Here is a 19,262-nt window from a genome sequence, read left to right on the forward strand (position 1 = left end):
ACTTTCACAGTGCAGTGAACAGTGGGACAATAGCAAGTATCCACACACTTTCACAGTGCAGTGAACAGTGGGACAATAGCAAGTATCCACACACTTTCACAGTGCAGTGAACAGTGGGACAATAGCAAGTATCCACACACTTTCACAGTGCAGTGAACAGTGGGACAATAGCAAGTATCCACACACTTTCACAGTGCAGTGAACAGTGGGACAATAGCAAGTATCCACACACTTTCACAGTGCAGTGAACAGTGGGACAATAGCAAGTATCCACACACTTTCACAGTGCAGTGAACAGTGGGACAATAGCAAGTATCCACACACTTTCACAGTGCAGTGAACAGTGGTACAATAGCAAGTATCCACACACTTTCACAGTGCAGTGAACAGTGGGACAATAGCAAGTATCCACACACTTTCACAGTGCAGTGAACAGTGGGACAATAGCAAGTATCCACACACTTTCACAGTGCAGTGAACAGTGGGACAATAGCAAGTATCCACACACTTTCACAGTGCAGTGAACAGTGGGACAATAGCAAGTATCCACACACTTTCACAGTGCAGTGAACAGTGGGACAATAGCAAGTATCCACACACTTTCACAGTGCAGTGAACAGTGGAACAATAGCAAGTATCCACACACTTTCACAGTGCAGTGAACAGTGGTACAATAGCAAGTATCCACACACTTTCCTGAATGTTTAAAATTGTATGTAGCATCATTTTCCAGTCTCTTTTAAACACAACATGAGCACACAAAAGTATGGCTTCAAATATGAATCATTCTCTCGTATTCACAACATTCCTAATCCTGCATCAGATCTTCGTTTGCGCTATGTGTGTAAAATGTCACAACAACAACAAACAAAAAATTCAAGTGAACAGTCTACACAGGTGAAAGGAACTACAACAAAACACAACATAAAACAAATAATATTAATGAATTTTACATCATTTTCTGCCTGCAAAAATGTTAGTGACACAAACGAAGTATTCACAATTAAAACTTAACAAACACAACAGAAACACTCCAGATTATGTTACCACTTTCTTAGAAACTGACTCCAAATATTACACACTAGCACAGTTTATATATATATACAATATTGCAATCTGCTCTCTGCATATGTGCATGTAGGTTACATGCCTGCTGATGCCTCGAATGCATTATATTGACTTCGAGACAGTCTTTTAAACAAAAAGAGGACACAGCCGTAACCAGATTAGTACTTTCTTTATCAATATTTCATCAATATTTCGGCAGCAACAAACTGCCTTCTTCAGGATGGTATGGTGAAAATACGAGAACAGTCAGACAGTTTCTGGAGACACTCTGTAAGAATCTGACAATTGTCACAGGAGTTTTGCCGAGACTGGCGTCATTCATATTCTTACACGCCGTTGAGATGTAGACTGAATTCCATACAAGCTAACAGCGAGAGTGTACATGTAAGCTTTATATCCTATGAGTGAAACACAGTTCCCTGCAATGAACAATTCAAATTTTGAACGTGTGATTTGCAGACTTTCAGTGTTTTTAAACACAATTAATGCTGAAACATACCTGCCAAGAATCTCTCCAGTCTCGACAAAAAAAGACTTAAAAAAAAGTGTGCAACTACTTTTTTAAGTGTGCAATTACAAACAAAATCTTTGCACAGTAGGGTTACAGAGACAAAGACACAGCTCATGTGATATGTTAAAACAAATGGCTTCAATATAGTATGGTAACCATGCAATGCTGAACTCATCACTAAAGTGACAATCTTAAACCAATGAGGCAGAGCGCTTTTTTAAGATGGAAGAAACAAAGGGACATAAGCACTCTAAATGCAACGAGAGTAAGAGAGAGTTATGTGGAACCAATCTCCTGGCACCCGAGAGAATAAGGGAAAAAAAAAAAAAAAAAGGCTGTTTACGGTATCCCGACCGACCCTATTTTTTCGCGCGACCCTAGACTTTTTTTTGGCATTTGGGGGAGAAAAAAAAAGTCTGTTTTTTTTGCAAAAATATATTAAAAATATGGTTTTTTGGAGAAGAAAAATAAATAAATAAATAAAAAATAAAAAATTTCCCGACCTACCGACCCTATTTTTTTTTGCCTATGTTACCGTAAACAGACTATCATTTTTTTTGGCCTAACAACCATTGAAATGAATAAGCGATTATCCTTTATTGAGGATAAAAGTTGCTTGTGTATTTCAAGGCTGGTTATTCTCTCAGGTGCTAGGAGATTTGTTCCACATAACTCCCACATACTCTTGTTGCACATGTTGTATGCATTTAGAGCAGTTATGTCCCTTTGTTTTTCAGATCATCACCAAAGCGGACAATTTACTGACATTTGTTTTAGTATGAGAAAGTAATCGATGCCCCAAAAGGGAAAAAATACATGGAATTGTTTTTCTTGTCATTTCATCTTTAAAAATTCAAATTTATTGTGGATGAATATCCTGCAGGCTTATGCTACCGCATAGCAAATTGATACAGCACTTGAGCAAAAAAAGTTAAAACATGAACACCATAAAACATAGATGTGCATGAACACCAAACAATTCCGATTCATACAAACAGAACGCAAAAAACACATCAAAAAACCAACTCCTATACCTTGTATAGTTTAGGTATCTGTGTAAAGAGACTAATTTTATGAAGAAATGTGCATGTATACAAAATTATCTACACACTTCATCAACCATTTAAAGTAATTTGATCAATCTGTCCCTCTATTCTTTATTATTTTTTTATTATTGTAGTCTACTCTTCTTTTCTATTTTTTCCCCTTGATCCTACTACAGCCAAATATGTAAAATATAAAACAAAAAAACAATCAAAACACAGATATATCTATACTCACAAATTGCTCACATATTTCATATGTACAAGCCTCCGTTTAGACTATCTGGCAGGATTAAGAATCTGAATGCAAAATCATTTCTGAGCGTAGTATTTTTTCTTAAAATGTTGGTACATGTAGTAAATGTAAATCAATAAATGGCACCGAGCAGTGGAATCGCAAAAGGAAGTTTTAATTTGTTTAAAAACAAAATGATTTTTATGACAATTAATTTTCAAGTACATGTACTTAATCAACTTAAAGTTATATTTAAGTTTATCCAGCATGAACAACGATTTGTAACTCTAGTTGATCAAACAATCAAAAATGGTCGTTTATCACACAGTATATGAATACATATCACTGAAAATTAATCCAAAAATAGTCACAAAAATCAAACGTACACAAAATTAAATCCAACCACACAAATACCAGAAAAAAAGTGAAAAAGTGGTCTATATTTCATCACGAATATCAAGAAAAGAAAAACACTGAAACCGTAAAGTCTTGAGTATTTTCAGACACATTTCTGTGAATAAACGACATAAATATATTTACATAGATTGAAGCAAGTCCAGAGTCTCAACAAAAACATTCCTTACGACATTCACCAAACATATCAAAACATTAACCCGATCAAATCAACACTGGCATCTTACTAGAAAAAAACCCATAGTCTGTCTTCGTTCTTTTTTTGCAAACTGACACAATCATACACAATCATCACCGACACTGGTCCCCTTAAAAGCAAAAATGTCACACGTCTCAATCATACACACACAATCTACATCCATATATATTCCTTTCAATTCTCCAAATATACATTTTCGGTGGCAGCAATTTTGGCTATAACTCAGTCCGAGGGTCTCACTCTGTACAAATAAACGCAGACGGCAACACCGAAGAGCCTGTACGAATCATCTATACAAGTAAAGCGAAACAACAATTATTTATCCCCTACCCCATTCAGTTTATATTACAATAATCAGCACCTTCAACTGAATCACCGTTCAACTGAATCACCGTTTAACTGAATCACCGTTCAACTGGATCACCGTTCAACTGAATCACCATTCAACTGCACTATTTCTCCCACATACCTATTGCTTATTCCATGACCCTCCTTCATTTTTCTGTACTGTACAAGAAACAAGATAATATGTTCTAATTGTCATCATTCTGCTCAACATTGTCTTTGTCTTTTACAATTTCACACACACAAATCAGTCTCATCATAATCTTCCTTTGTCTTCACAAGAAAACATGATAATAAAAGTATCACCATCAACATCCTTCTCTTTATCATTGTCTTTGTATCTACAATGTCCCCTGCATGCTGATTGCTTCTTACTTCTTCCATTATCTTCCTTCATTTGTCACCATAAAAAAACATGATCAACATGATAATTCTCCTTTATTATTTATCTTTGCTCATACAATCATTGTGTACGTCACCCACAAATCAGCCTGTACGCTTATTGCAATCACAATGTCCCTGTGTTAAACTACCACATCAGTGTGTTATTTAAAAAACAAAACAAAACATTTTTTAATGTTTCTATTTCAAAACAACTGATGACTGTCATTTGTATCTCTTATCTTAGTTGCTACAAGCTGTCAGGCATATTACTCTCACTTGCGTCCTTTCTCAGTTGATGCACACCATTTTTTTTCTTTCCTCAGTTGATGCACGCCGTTTCTCGTCTTTCCTCAGTTAACGCACGCTGTTTCTCGTCTTTCCTCAGTTGACGCATGCCGTTTCTCGTCTTTCCTTAGTTGATGCACGCCGTTTCTCGTCTTTCCTCAGTTGACGCATGCCGTTTCTCGTCTTTCCTCAGTTGATGCACGCCGTTTCTCGTCTTTCCTCAGTTGATGCACACCATTTCTCGCCTTTCCTCAATTGATGCACACCATTTCTCGTCTTTCCTCAGTTGATGCACGCCGTTTCTCGTCTTTCCTCAGTTGATGCACACCTTTTCTCGTCTTTCCTCAGTTGATGCACGCCGTTTCTCGTCTTTCCTCAGTTGATGCACACCGTTTCTCGTCTCTCTTCAGTTGATGCACACTGTTTCTCGTCTCTCTTCAGTTGATGCACACCGTTTCTCGTCTTTCCTCAGTTGATGCACGCTGTTTCTAGTCTTTCCTCAGTTGATGCACACCGTTTCCCGTTTCTTGTCTCTCTTCAGTTGATGCACACCGTTTCTCATCTTTCCTTAGTTGATGCACACCGTTTCCCGTTTCTCGTCTTTCCTCAGTTGATGCACACCGTTTCTCGTCTTTCCTCAGTTGATGCATGCTGTTTCTCAACTTCCCTCAGTTGATGCACACCGTTTCTCGTCTTACCTCAGTTGATGCACACCGTTTCTCGTCTCTCTTCAGTTGATGCACCGTTTCGCGTCTTCCTTCAGTTGATGCACACCGTTTCTCGTCTTTCCTCAGTTGATGCACACCGTTTCTCGTCTCTCTTCAGTTGATGCACCGTTTCTCGTCTTCCTTCAGTTGATGCACACCGTTTCTCGTCTTACCTCAGTTGATGCACACCGTTTCTCATCTTTCTTCAGTTGATGCACACTGTTTCTCGTCTTCCTTCAGTTGATGCACACCGTTTCTCGTCTTCCTTCAGTTGATGCACACCGTTTCTCGTCTTTCCTCAGTTGATGCACACCGTTTCTCGTCTTTCTTCAGTTGATGCACACCGTTTCACACATCACTCTCGCTTGGTGGCGATCAGGTTGCGCAGCATGTCGAAAGAGTTGCCGTCAGGCTGTACACTGAGTTGCTGCCCCTGACTGTTGACCACTCGCAGAAAGCCGTAGTCGTCCAGACCGGTGACCTCAACTTCTGCGTTCCCTTCGCTTTCCACTCTGACATGGGCACCGCTGCAAGCAAATATAAGATGTGTGATTCATTTAGGCTTAAGCATAGGTTCTTAAAATAATATGAAATCTTAAATGTAGTACACTGACATTACTACGGCAACACAAGTCTGATTCAAAATACCTGTCCGGTAAAGTCAAGGATAAACATCTCAATCAAAGTGTTAAAAGAAGTGTGCATGCACATGCTCACACACTAACACACTGCGCCCTGTATAAATGTACCAACAACAGAGCATTTGAAGGTAGCAGCGCTGTATATTTTTTTCTTGAGGAAATTATTTTGCCCTTCCCCCATGATCAGCCAAAAGAAAGTGTAAAAGGTCAAGTGTGTATACCTGTGCAACCAGTACTTGTAGTACTGCTGGCAGAAGTCCAGGTGACCTTTCTTCTGGAACTGGGTCAAGGTCGTCTCCATGGCAGAGACGGCTGTGGCCAGCACTTGACTGGTGCTGAGAGTCGTGAGGTTGGAACCCCGTTCTGCGTTGTGCAGCTGGATGATGTCATTGACGCAGATGGTCGGCTGGCTGTTGGACACGTTCACCCCACAACCTGGAAAAGATGAAACATGGATTGTGACTTTCATCCGATTCAAGATGATTGCTGAGTGAGTGAAGAGCTTATGGGTGCCCCGTGGTCATGCTAGCCTTTTCTAAAACAGCATTTCCTCACCACCATGAATCAACCAAGATTTCTGTCTTTCAAAGCTGTCAAAAGAAGTCAAAGTAGACGCTGCTTATGTTATATTTGTAAGGAAACCACTCAACACAAATTTCAACCGGAAGGTCTGCCTGGTTGCAAGCTTTTTTTCCAACAAAAGCTGACGAACAAATGGACATAAGCTAATTACATTTAACACTGTCTTGGATTTCTCAATAGCTTCAAATTTTAACTAGTAAACCATTGGATATTGCAATGCCAATTACTTGGATGACTGTTTTGTGGTTTTCTAAATGTGGTTTCAGGCTTTACCTCACATATCACATTTATGGAAATGGACAAAGAAACAAGGAATTTGACGTACCAATCATGGCATGCATGGTGCTGCCCATGACGGTGGAGGTGACGAGAACGCCGCCCAGTTTCATCTTGCTGCCGAAGTAAATGTCGTTGGGCCACTTGAGGCGGATGTCAAGGCTCTGGTGGACAACAAAACGGGGTTAAAACATAACACTTTCTGATTTGACTGCAAACTGAATGGTGGACATATTATATGTCTTTGCTGCGAGTGTTAAAGCTGGATCAGTCACTGTATGACCAGTATATAAATAGACGATGCTTTTAGTGAGTCAAGCTTTCCAACGTGACATTATAGGCCAGTCAGTGAGTCATTAGTGAGGGTTGTGTCTGGAACATGTGGACAAGGAGCATGTGTAGAAAGCTTGCCTCAATCAGTCACTGTACGTACAGTATGTTAATACAGCAGTCCCTCTCATGAACAGACACCCTTGGGCCATAGCAAACCTGTCCTACATTGCAGGTGGCCAGTGACGGGAGGGGAGAGCCCCCCCTCACCCGGACACTCACACACAGACGCACAAACAAACTGACTGAGTCTATGCTAGCCTTGATCAACAAAGTAGTTAGCTAATTTCTTTACAGAATGAACAAGAAAATAAACTTGGCTTGAATTGAAATCGAGAAAAATTTCGGGTGGATTTTTGTACCAACACAAATCTACGGGATTATGTGAACCTCAACGACAAATAATGAAACTATGGACATCAACACTACATATAACACCAACACCGTGCAATACTGACTGCCAAAGTTCTCTGACCTCATATCCAGGCATGGTGCGGATGGCGTGCACGACAGCGAAAGCGGCTATGTGTTGCAGGAAGGAGACTCTCTGACCCAGCGTGCTGTCCACAGGGACTTGTAGCGGCATGGTGAACATGGCACACCCCTCAGGGCTCAGCCACGTGTTGCCCCCACGACCTGAAAACATGAAGACAAACTTCAGAGTCTTTCTGTAAGTATCTAACAGGGACTTGTAACGGCATGGTGAACATGGCACACCCCTCGGGGCTCAGCCACGTGTTACCCCCACGACCTGCAAACATGGAGTAAAATTGAGAGTCTTTCTACAACTGTTACTGGCCTATAAATATAATGTCACATGGGGAAACTTTCTCATCTTTCTGAGCGTGTTTTTCATCCAAACATATCATATCTATATGTTTTTGGAATCAGGAACCGACAAGGAATAAGATGAAATTGTTTCTAAATCGATTTCGGAAATTTTATTTTAATCATAATTTTTATATTTTTAATTTTCAGAGCTTGTTTTTAATCCGAATATAACATATTTATATGTTTTTGGAATCAGAAAATGATGAAGAAGAAGATTAACATAATTTTGGATCTTTTAATAAAAAAATAATTTTAATTACAATTTTCACATTTTTAATGACCAAAGTCATCAATGAATTTTTAAGCCTCCAAGCTGAAATGCAATACCAAAGTCCGGCCTTCGTCGACGATTGCTTTGCCAAAATTTCAATCAATTTTATTGAAAAATTAGGGTGTGACAGTGCCGCCTCAACTTTTACAAGAAGCCGGATATGACGTCATCCAAGACATTTATCCAAAAAATGAAAAAAAAACGGCTGGGGATATCATACCCAGGAACTCTCATGTAAAATTTCATAAAGATCGGTCCAGTAGTTTACCCTGAATCACTCTACACACACACACGCACAGACAGACACACACACACACACACAGACACACAGACACCACGACCCTCGTCTTGATTCCCCCTCCATGTTAAAACATTTAGTCAAAACTTGACTAATAAGTCGTGTAAGGCGAAATAACAACATTTAGTCAAGCTATCGAACTCACAGAATGAAACTAAACGCACTGCTTTTTTCACCAAGACCACTGCATACTCGTAGTTTCGTCAGTCCAACGCTCGTGGCAAAGGCAGTGAAATCGACAAGCCATGCAGAATAGTGCGGTAGTGGTCGCGCTGAGCAGGATAACACACTTTTCTGTATGTCTATTCTTTTTACCTCACTGAGTTTGTTTTTAATCCAAACATATCATATGTATATGTTTTTGGAATCAGGGACCGACAAGGAATAAGATGAAATTGTTTTTAAATCGATTTCGGAAAATTAATTTTTATCATAATTTTCATATTTTTAATTTTCAGAGCTTGTTTGTAATCCAAATATAACATATGTATATGTTTTTGGAATCAGAAAATGATGAAGAATAAGATGAAATTGTTTTTGGATCGTTTAATAAAAAAATAATTTTAATTACAAGTTTCCGATTTTTAATGACCAAACTCATTCATTAGTTTTTAAGCCACCAAGCTGAAATGCAATACCAAAGTCCGGCCTTCGTCGAAGATTGCTTTGCCAAAATTTCAATCAAATTGATTAAAAAATGAGGGTGTGACAGTGCCGCCTCAACTTTTACAAAAAGCCAGATATGACATCATCAAAGGTATTTATAAACAAGAAGAGCAAACGCTCGATCGAGTCACTTTCGCAGTTCTGAATATTATATGAGGCATCAGATGGACAGGAAGAAATTGCTATTCACAACACAATGAGTCACGTTCACATAAAATTTGAGCCCGGTCACTTTTATAGTTTCCGAGAAAAGCCCAACGTTAAGTTGTGTGTTGCCGAACAGAAAAGGCTAGTTATCTCCCTTGTTTTTCTGATAACATTCGTAAAAGGCTACAGATGTAAATACTTTGATGTAAAGAATAATCCTACAAAGTTTCAATCACATCCGATGAACTTTGTCAAAGATATAAAATGTCTAATTTTTCCTTTGACGCTGACCTGTGACCTTGAAAAAGGTCAAAGGTCAACGAAACCATCGTTAAAGTGTAGAGGTCATTGGAGGTCACGACTAAACAAAATATGAGCCCGATCGCTTTGATAGTTTCCGAGAAAAGTAATGTCTAATTTTTCCTTTGACGCTGACCTGTGACCTTGAAAAAGGTCAAAGGTCAACGAAACCATCGTTAAAGTGTAGAGGTCATTGGAGGTCACGACTAAACAAAATATGAGCCCGATCGCTTTGATAGTTTCCGAGAAAAGTCCAACGTTAAGGTGGTGTCTACGGACGGCCGGCCGGACGGCCGGCCGGCCAGCCGGCCGGACAGACTAACACTGAGCGATTACATAGAGTCACTTTTTCTCAAGTGACTCAAAAAAATGAAAAAAAACGTCCGGGGATATCATTCCCAGGAACTCTCATGTCAAATTTCATAAAGATCGGTTCAGTAGTTTAGTCTGAATCGCTCTACACACACACACGCACAGACAGACAGACAGACAGACAGACAGACAGACAGACAGACAGACAGACAGACAGACACACACATACACCATGACCCTCGTCTCAATTCCCCCTCTATGTTAAAACATTTAGTCAAAACTTGACTAAATGTAAAAAGGAGGGAGTCTTAAAATGGAGGTAAATTTACAAAGGCTATGAACAGAAAGTCTGAGAAAGAAGAAAGAAAGAAGAAACTGCCTTTCACGCCTGGTGGCGTGTAGGCCAGCGAAAGTCTGAGAAAAGAGGGTCTTAAAGGGAGGTTCCACTGTATATATATGTTTTTCTCCTCACCTTTTCCGCTTGTCTGTCTCCCCGCCACAGCAATCACTCCCAGCTTTTCAGGAATGGAAAACTGGATTCTGAAATCACAGAGTGAAATATGAATTTAATGCTCTGATCAAATCCTCTACTGATGAATCAAAAAACAAGAAAGGTAGGTTGTTGGAACGTTTGTTATTGACAAAACAATACATTCACAGATATTTTGACCCAACGATCTTTTAAGTGAACAGACAAACAAATATTCACACAAAACTTATCTTGATAGTTCTATCAGTTTACGTCCACTCGTCAGGAAGCCGAGCGAATGAATCGCTCATTTGAATGAATTTGAATGAATTTGAATTCATTCGCTCGGCTTCCTGACGAGTGGACGTAAACTAATAGAACTATCAAGATAAGTTTTGTGTGAATATTTGTTTGTCTGTTCACTTAAAAGACCGTTGGGTCGAAATATCTGTGAATGTATTGTTTTGTCAATGACAAACGTTCCAACAACCTACCTTGTTTTTTTATTCTGAATTTTGGAACGTTGGCAGTCTCTTTGTTTTTGGATTTTCTCCATACTGATGTGTAGCAACTTTAAAAGCCCTTAAAACTGCGGTTTTCTTTTTTCTTCCAGCAAATAAAATGAGAAGACATAAGTCTAGAAAGGATGATGCAAAGCATGTTCACACGTTTTCATACACTCACAACAAAATTGTGTTCAAACAATTGATGAAATGTGTGTCCTCTTATGACTTTAAATTTTGCCAACTGATTCAAGCTTGCTTCTAATTCATACTAGAGATGTAAAAGTAAAACAGACTAAATCTGTAAAAACATGTCAATGTTTTAATGTAATGTTTTGTTTTGTCAATAATGAAATGTTCCTACAACTCTACAACAGCACACTTCTGCAGGAATAAAATCAAGCAAACACAATTAAGTGCCAAACAATGAATCTCATCTCACCCTTCAAAGATGGACATGGTTGTGGGGATGACGTCAGTGTGGAACACAACACGCCCCAAGACGGAGGATGTCAGGTGACTCCAGTACACTTGGGGGTCAAAGTAGGTCATGGGTAGCTTGTCGCCAGACGAGGGGGCAAGGTCGTTGACCACTGGAAGCGTGTCGCTCGTTGCCTTGAGTGCCGCTGACCCTGACTTAAGGGAGACGAACTTGAGGCTGAGACTGCGAGATTTGATGACGCCCTGCTTCATTCGACTGGCGATGATGTCAAGAAGGGATTTGGTCAAAGCCTGGAATGAGCAGCAACAATGAATGTCTTCTTTTGAGAAAAAAATAAACAAACATTCCAAATAGTAACCTTCTTGCGTTTTGATTCTGGATTTTGGAATGTACGACTACCAGTCTATCTGATTTTAGGTATCTGCTGATATGGTTGGTATTTTTCCAGAACACAGCTAAATAAGACAGTGGGAGGAGAAATAAAACAACAAACATGTCCAGGTGTAATTGTGGCACTGCAGGTAAGACGTAACTGTAAAACTTACCTGGTGCTGTGCCAGGATGCAGCAAGGTGTGAGGGGGGGGGGGGGGGAGGGAGAGCGAAGGAGGTGTCAAGGTTTAACAGTGACACTGCAGGTAAGACGTAACTGTAAAACTTACCTGGTCCTGTGCCAGGATGTAGCAAGGTGTGAGGGGGGGAGGGGGAGCGACCGACGTGTCCAGGTCGAGGAGGGACAGCAGGTGACGCAGAACTTGGAGACGCTCGGCGTTGCTCTGCTTCAGACTGCTGAACGTCTTGGAGTCGGCTGCCATCTCTGCCGCGTCTCTCTCCAGGAACAACTAATTACAAATACAACGTTACTATTACTAAAATCAATATCGCCGGCCCCTCCCCCGAAAGGAAACCATTTATTTCTTGTCCTAATAGGGCTGATGAAAAGTCCATTTGCTCAAAACTAAGCCTATGCTCAAGTTAAAACTTTACCTGAAAAGTAAAAACCAAAATCGAACATAGACAAACAAATAAATCTTTGCAAGGATTTCACGACAATTATTACGGAGAGGAGCATCTCTTTGGACATGATCATGCGCAAGAAAGGATGAAAGCTACAAGTGCCTTGCTGTCTACCAGTACCAGTTGCATTTAACTTTTACCAAGCTAGCACAGAATCACTGCATGGACACTGGCTACAATGGAATCCCCCTTTTGAGATCCCCCAGTTTAAGACTCCCTCCCGTTTAACTTTAAGACCCTCTTTACTCTGAATTTTTGTTCATTTCCTTTGAGAATTGACCCCCATTTTAAGACCCCCATTTTAAGACCTCCATTTTAAGACCCCCGTTTTAAGACTCCTTCCTTTTTAAGACCTTGTTTTCTCAGATTGTTTGGAGGTCTCAAAAAGGGGGGTTCCACTGTATTTGCCTGCTCTCTCACAGAAAGCTGCCCCACCCTCCTTGCCCCACCCTCCTTGCCCCAAAGAAACAGATGACTGAAGCGTGCACCCACCTGTGAAAAGATGGCCCTCCCGTTGCCGTGTTTGGCGGACAGCATGAGCTGAACCACGAGAGGGTCGCCCGTCTTGGAGTCCACCACCAGGGTGTCCATGCTGGAGTTGTCTTTCTTGAGCTTGTTACGCACGTAGTGGTATTTCCCCTGGATGGCGCTCACGTTTTTCCACTTCTCCAGTCCAAACTGCAGGATTGACGGGCGTTTCTGGACCTCTTTGCGCACCACAAACTCTGCCTCCATAGAACTGCCGAAGCTAATCACCTTTCCCCCTTTCAGCAGGTAGTCCACGCACTTTTTGCCGATGTTGTCGTGCAGGTAATCATGGGAGATAATCAGGGCGGCGCAGTTGTCTTCCCAAGGCAAGGAGATGAACTCTTCGTGGGGCAGGAGGTAGACGGTGTATGCGTCGGTGTTGATACACTGTTCGAGTCCCGTCTTGATGAGTTCAAACTTGCGAGCCGTGTCTTTGTTCCCACAGTAAACCACCACGTTGGGAGGCTTGCTGAACTTTTTGTCCTGGCTGGAATCACCGGCTGCGTTAGCGCTGTTTGCACCATTAACGCTATTCGTGGCATTAGTATCTTTAGGTTTGTGTGTGCCGTTAGCACTGATGGACCCGTTTGCTGGAGATTTTGACGGAGAGGACTTTTCTGGGGAAGATGTGGATGACTGCTGAGTTTTGAGAGATTCTGAAGAAGAAGCCACCGACTTTGTGATCGTTTCCGTAGCTTCTGAAAGTTTAACAACAGGAGATTCTGGAAGAAAGAACACCTGAGTGTCATTCCCATCAGTCTTATCTGCTTTTCCAGATACGTCCAGATCGTGATCAGACCCGTAAGAGGCAGGGTCATGCTGTGGAGATTTCCCTCTGCTGGCTGTGGAGAGCGATTGCAAGCTCTTGTTCAGGGCCTCTGAGGACTCTGCTTTACTCTGCGGAGACATCCCAGACGCCAAGCTTTCATCCGAAACCATGGACGAGCTGAAACTACCACCAGCTGTTCCTTGAGTTCCTTGCTCCTGTGAGTCGGAACTAGTTCCATTTCTTGCCCTTCCGTGCACCTCCTGCTCTCTCGCGCTCACACCATTGCTGTTTATTGACTCAGAAGATTCTTTGTCTGCAGCCCTGCGTATGGGAGAGGCGTCTCCGTTCAGCTTTTGTGTCTGGATGGCTGTGAACTCAAGTCCTCTCTCTGATGACACGGCTGTGGACACACTGGAAACCACGTTGGTGGTCACTGTTTCGGAAACAGAACGAGGTTTACGCTCGGGGGAGCTGTAAACCACAGAGTCATTGCTACCCGACATAAAAGACGTGTGGTTAGTGCCGGCATACACGAGGGGATCTGAGGAAGCGGTAGTTAAAGGAACTGTTGCGAGAGAGTTGTTTTGGTCGACTGAGACTACCAACGCTTCGCTGCTTGGTCGCTTCAGGTTCCTTGGTCTCCCCACCGTTGTCACAGCTGCAAATGAAAAGAAATAATTTGCTTTATGTACATAGGTTTAAAGCAAAAGACAAAAAATCTGCTGCAAAAACTTTGCACCTTGCATTTTTGCAAAAGCTGACTAGACAAGTCTGTGCGTGTTTGTGTGTGTGTGTGTGTGTGTGTGTGTGTGTGTGTGTGTGTGTGTGTGTGTGTGTGTGTGTGTGTGTGTGTGTGTGAGTGAGTGTGTGCATGTGCACGTGAGTACGCCTTCTGTCTCTGTGTTTGTCTCTTTAACCTTTAGCACGCCAGCGGCGACTTTCATCGCCCAGCCTTTCTTCCCCTTTGCCAGCCAGAGGCGATTCGCGTCGCCAGCGCTAGGCTTGTTCGTATGACCAACTTCTCGTTCATATTTGAATACGAGAATAACGGTATTTTTAACGGCACTTGAGCCAGAGCGAGGCTCACTTCCTTACGTTATCTCGTCGTGTTTTGTGCGCTGAATTTGAGTCCGTTTTTTGCTTTTGTTTTTGCATCGATAAAGTACTTTAGGGCTTCGACAAGCAAGATGGAGGATGATGAGTTTGAAACTTTCTTTTGAGTTGTTTCTTGACAACAAATCGTATGCGGAATCGGAACAAATTACTGAGGAAGATCTTCGCAATGAACTGTGTATCGCGGTGAAAAAAAGACAGTTCGGTGACGGTGACGAAACGGAATTTACGAAAGTGCAGATGGATACAAAGTGTGGCTGTTCCAGTTTAGTGAAATGACAGAACCAGCAAACATTACCGATAATCTGACTGATGTTGGATACTTTCTTCTGTGTTTTATGCGTAGCAAATGCCCGACTTGCTTGTCGAAGAGACACTGCATAGAAATTGACTCAAATTCAGCGCAAAGCAAGCCAGTGACAAGACGTAAAACATCTGCATGTTCGGAAATGGCGACCTGTGGATCTAGTGGAGATCAAAGATTTTCTCTGCTTGTTATTGCTAACCGAACTAATAAAAACATCGTCCTATGACATGCACTGGTCCTCACATCTACTTATTTAGATACAGGATTAGGAAGTTGGACGGTCAACATGATTACCTGATCAAAGGAGTTTCACCAGGCATAGACTGGTTAGTTTCACAACATTCCACGGACTAGCCAACACAACCCTTTCCATTTTTTATTTGTATTTATTGATAAGAAAATAAATGATGCATGCAAAATTGCAAACACAAATATTTTAATGTTAAATATAACCCCATCACAACCACAAAGTTGTATGCTTGTTAGTGCATTTTCAAAGAAGTTGTAAGTGTTGAAAGTTAGTGGGTGTTGTTCTTATGATAGGTAAGCAAAATAATGTGGCTACAGGGGAAGTAATGCTGGCTGGAATCTGGAGTGCTAAAGGTTAAGTCTCTATCACAAGGTGTCTATGAACATGTGAAAATCATGACTAAAGAATTTTTGAGCATATTTCAGTGTGAAAAACCCCAATTTGATTACATACTAAGCATGAGATCTGTTGCATATCAACAACAAAAATCCCAACTTTCCCTCTTTGCAGAAAAAAACCAAAACAACCACCATGATTGCAACTCACTGAGCATTTTGTAGAGCTCGAGGTCTTCGTCCAGTGTCAAGTGGCCCTGACCAAAAGCGTCGCACAGGAGGACAAAGTCGTTGTAGCTGCAGTGCAGGATGATGCCGAAGGGACTGCCAGACTTCCAGGCGATGGGACACCCATGCTTTAACACCTTGAGTGTACCAGAGAGAAAAAATGAAGGAGATCAGTCACAAGGGCAGAACAATCTGGAGCTTACTACAGAGTAACCCCCCTTTTAAGACTTCCAAAATCTTAGAAAATCAGGTCTTAATCAAGATGGAGTCTTAACAATGGAGGTAAGGTCCCACAAGTGAACTAATTACATGTACATCAAAAGCCTACATGGAAGTCTATTTGTCTCGACGAGAGATAGACATCTTTCTTTCTTTGGGTAGTTTACCTCTAGACATTGTGTTTGTTTACGTTACCATGGTACAGTGGAACCCCCCTTTTAAGACCTCCAAAAATCTTAGAAAATCAGGTCTTAAAAAGGAGGGAGTGGGTGGTAATTTTACAGAGGTTATGAACAGAATGTCTGAAAAAAACAAGGTCTAAAAAAGGAGGGAGTCTTATAAGGGGGCTTCCACTATACATGAACATGTACTTGGTTCCATTTTGGCATGTAACTCATAACTCATAACTCATAACATTTTATTGATCCAACAAAGGAAATTAAATTGGTCATCAGCACATATAGGTCATTAATTAATAATTATAAAAGAAGAAGAGAAGAACATTTATAAAACCCATGATAACAAAAAAATATCTAAAGTAATATATGTACAACTACAATACCCTTTTTACTTGCACACTTGACACACCGACACACCAACACACATGCATACATACCTACATACATACCTACGTACATACATACATACATACATACATACATACATACATACATACGTTCCATGTTAAAGTGTAGTTAAGAACATCACAGTAATTATATCATTGTTTGGATTAACAGATAAGTTTTTATGTAAATGATGATAACAACAATCCATAATTAACGCTATTGCACTACCAAAAGAAGAGACCAACCAAACACATAAAACCAATCACAGTAATCATCATCAGTTATCACAGGTATCACAGTAGATTAGCCATCAGGTAGTTAGACTCAATTGGGCAAGTATAGTGTCAACACCATCACAACAGTGCTAAAGCTCATTATCACAGCACTAGTTATGATCAAAGGTCAAACAGTCATCAAATCATATTAAATCTATCACTAAGAGGTACATTTAAAAGGCATCACCGATAGTCTGTGGCCAGGACAATGGCTCGGTTGCTGTTAAAATATCTCACAGCTGCAGGAACAAAAGAACGCCGAAAACGCTCCGTTCGACACCTAGGCATGAGAAACCGAGCGTTCCGTGTGATGCGGAGATCCATCAGTGCGTCGTGGAGGGGATGCCCTAGGTCGAACAGAATAGCTCTGGACTTAATGGCAAGCCTTCTTTCAACAAGGACTTCAAGGGTGTCAAGGCTCTGGCCTACAGTAGAACTCGCTTTCTTTATCAGCCTGTTCAGCCTGCCAGTGTCCCTTGCAGTGGCATTCCCTCCCCAACACACTGATGCAAACACCATCACACTGCACACCATACTCTGATAAAACATGTACAGCATCTTGTTACACACATGAAATGATCTCAGCTTGCGCAGGAAAAACAATCTTGACTGCGTCTTCTTAAAAACAGCATCAACATGATTAAACCAGCTTAGCTTGTTATCTAGAACTACACCTAAATACTTGTACTCGCTGACTATCTCAATCGCATCACCTTTGATGACTACAGGATGGACAGTGTCTTTCTTTTTGCGAAAATCAAAAATCATTTCCTTCGTCTTGCTTGCGTTTAATACTAAAAAGTTGGAATCACACCAAGACACAAAATCATCAATATGTTCTCTATACAAGCTCTCATCACCATCAAGAATACTACCAACCACGGCAGAGTCGTCAGAAAATTTCTGAAGATGACATGACTCTCCTTGTACTTTAAAATCAGATGTATACAGGGTGAACAAAAAAGGTGACAAAACTGTTCCTTGTGGTGCTCCGGTGAAAGTGTTAATCATGTCAGATGTAAAAGTACCATTCCATCGTACAAACTGTGGTCTATCTACTAAATAATCCAGAATCCATTTCACTGTACTATGATGCAAAGACATGTTTTGTAACTTCTGAGCCAGAAGGTGAGGCTGAATAGTCTGAAAGGCAGAAGAAAAATCAAAAAACATAACTCTAACACAAGCAGAGCTCTTCTCCAGATGTGTGTACACAGAATGTAACATAAACAGTAGTGCATCATCAACCCCTACTTTGGCCCTGTATGCAAACTGCAAAGAATCTTGAAAAGCAGCAACTTGGACCTTCAAAACAGTCAACACCAGTCTTTCAAAAACTTTCACAGCCTTTAGCCCCGAGCGTGATCACAGAAAATGTTCATTACATTTTGGCGGGAGATGCGAAATGACAAACCACATACATTTTTGGTTGGCTGGCAACACTAAAGACATGTGCAGTCATCAGTTAGATCTATGTGTAAAGCTTTTGACAGTTTGTATAGTAATCTACAAAAAAAAGACAAATCGTTGCTTCAGCAATGCTGTGAGCTGCACTGCATCTTTAAAAAACACATTTTTAAACAGAGGGCATATCACAGGAAAATGAACACTCACATGGACCTGGTAGGCGAGCGGGACCTGCATGGTGGAGGTGAGGAAGGTGTCCAGGTTGTCGGGTCGGCCGGCCTCCAGCAAGGCCACCACACTGTTGCTGCCGTCCTGCGCCGGGTGCAGGTCCAGGTACGACGTCCACCCGCTCAGGTCCACTTTTTGCTGCCAACACACACACAGCAATAAGGAACTGACTTGATCAGGCTAGCTAGATACCAAGTTACAATATTCCGCCTGGGCATAACAGACTTATTCAACATCTGCACAAGAAATCGCGTGCCGTGCCCTCCCCCATGTGCCCTTGTGGAGAGGCAGAACAAGATGCAGCCCACATCCTAAAGGACTGCAGGAATCTCCAGCCCCTAATTAAGGAGCGAGACTTGGACCAGGGCGATGACCCTACAAGACAAGCTGTATGGACCCGTGGAGGCTCTACAGAAGACCACCAGCTTCATCTCCAGAGCTGAAATCCGAGTGTAAAAGGTGATCAACAAGAATTATAATTATTTTTTAAGAACTCTCCCCTTTTTTCAAGACCCCTTCCTTTTTCAGAAAACCGAAACAGATAGATGACTGCTAGTGCTAACGTTCCAGAAGCTACAATAAAAAATCCCAGGTACTTTTTCAGGCATTCTGCCCATGACCTCTGCTAATTTTATACCTCCTTATTGAGACCCGATGTGTCTTTTTTTTTTTTAAATTGTCGTTAAAATGCCTATCATCACTGTGAATTTCAGCTGAACAGCTTTTAAGCTGACTACCAAAACTTTGACATAAAAATATCACT

The 19,262-nt window shown here is 41.2% G+C and overlaps 1 protein-coding gene across 1 annotated transcript in view; it reads right to left on the reverse strand.

The window, feature by feature from the left end:
* Positions 1 to 3,277: 3,277 nt before the first annotated feature.
* The window catches only part of LOC138961785 (biotin--protein ligase-like), a 16,816-nt gene continuing 831 nt past the window's right edge, over positions 3,278 to 19,262 (reverse strand). The window contains exons 2-11 of the mRNA XM_070333456.1: positions 18,479 to 18,637; positions 15,788 to 15,941; positions 12,767 to 14,229; positions 11,920 to 12,099; positions 11,260 to 11,549; positions 10,318 to 10,385; positions 7,496 to 7,656; positions 6,740 to 6,854; positions 6,054 to 6,267; positions 3,278 to 5,718 (exon numbers count right to left, since the gene is read on the reverse strand). Coding sequence (XP_070189557.1) covers positions 5,547 to 5,718; positions 6,054 to 6,267; positions 6,740 to 6,854; positions 7,496 to 7,656; positions 10,318 to 10,385; positions 11,260 to 11,549; positions 11,920 to 12,099; positions 12,767 to 14,229; positions 15,788 to 15,941; positions 18,479 to 18,637 — 2,976 coding nt within the window. The 3' untranslated portion in view covers positions 3,278 to 5,546. The remainder of the gene's footprint in view (positions 5,719 to 6,053; positions 6,268 to 6,739; positions 6,855 to 7,495; positions 7,657 to 10,317; positions 10,386 to 11,259; positions 11,550 to 11,919; positions 12,100 to 12,766; positions 14,230 to 15,787; positions 15,942 to 18,478; positions 18,638 to 19,262) is intronic.

The sequence above is a fragment of the Littorina saxatilis genome, linkage group LG3, assembly GCF_037325665.1.
Source record: "Littorina saxatilis isolate snail1 linkage group LG3, US_GU_Lsax_2.0, whole genome shotgun sequence".
Classification (NCBI taxonomy): domain Eukaryota; kingdom Metazoa; phylum Mollusca; class Gastropoda; order Littorinimorpha; family Littorinidae; genus Littorina; species Littorina saxatilis.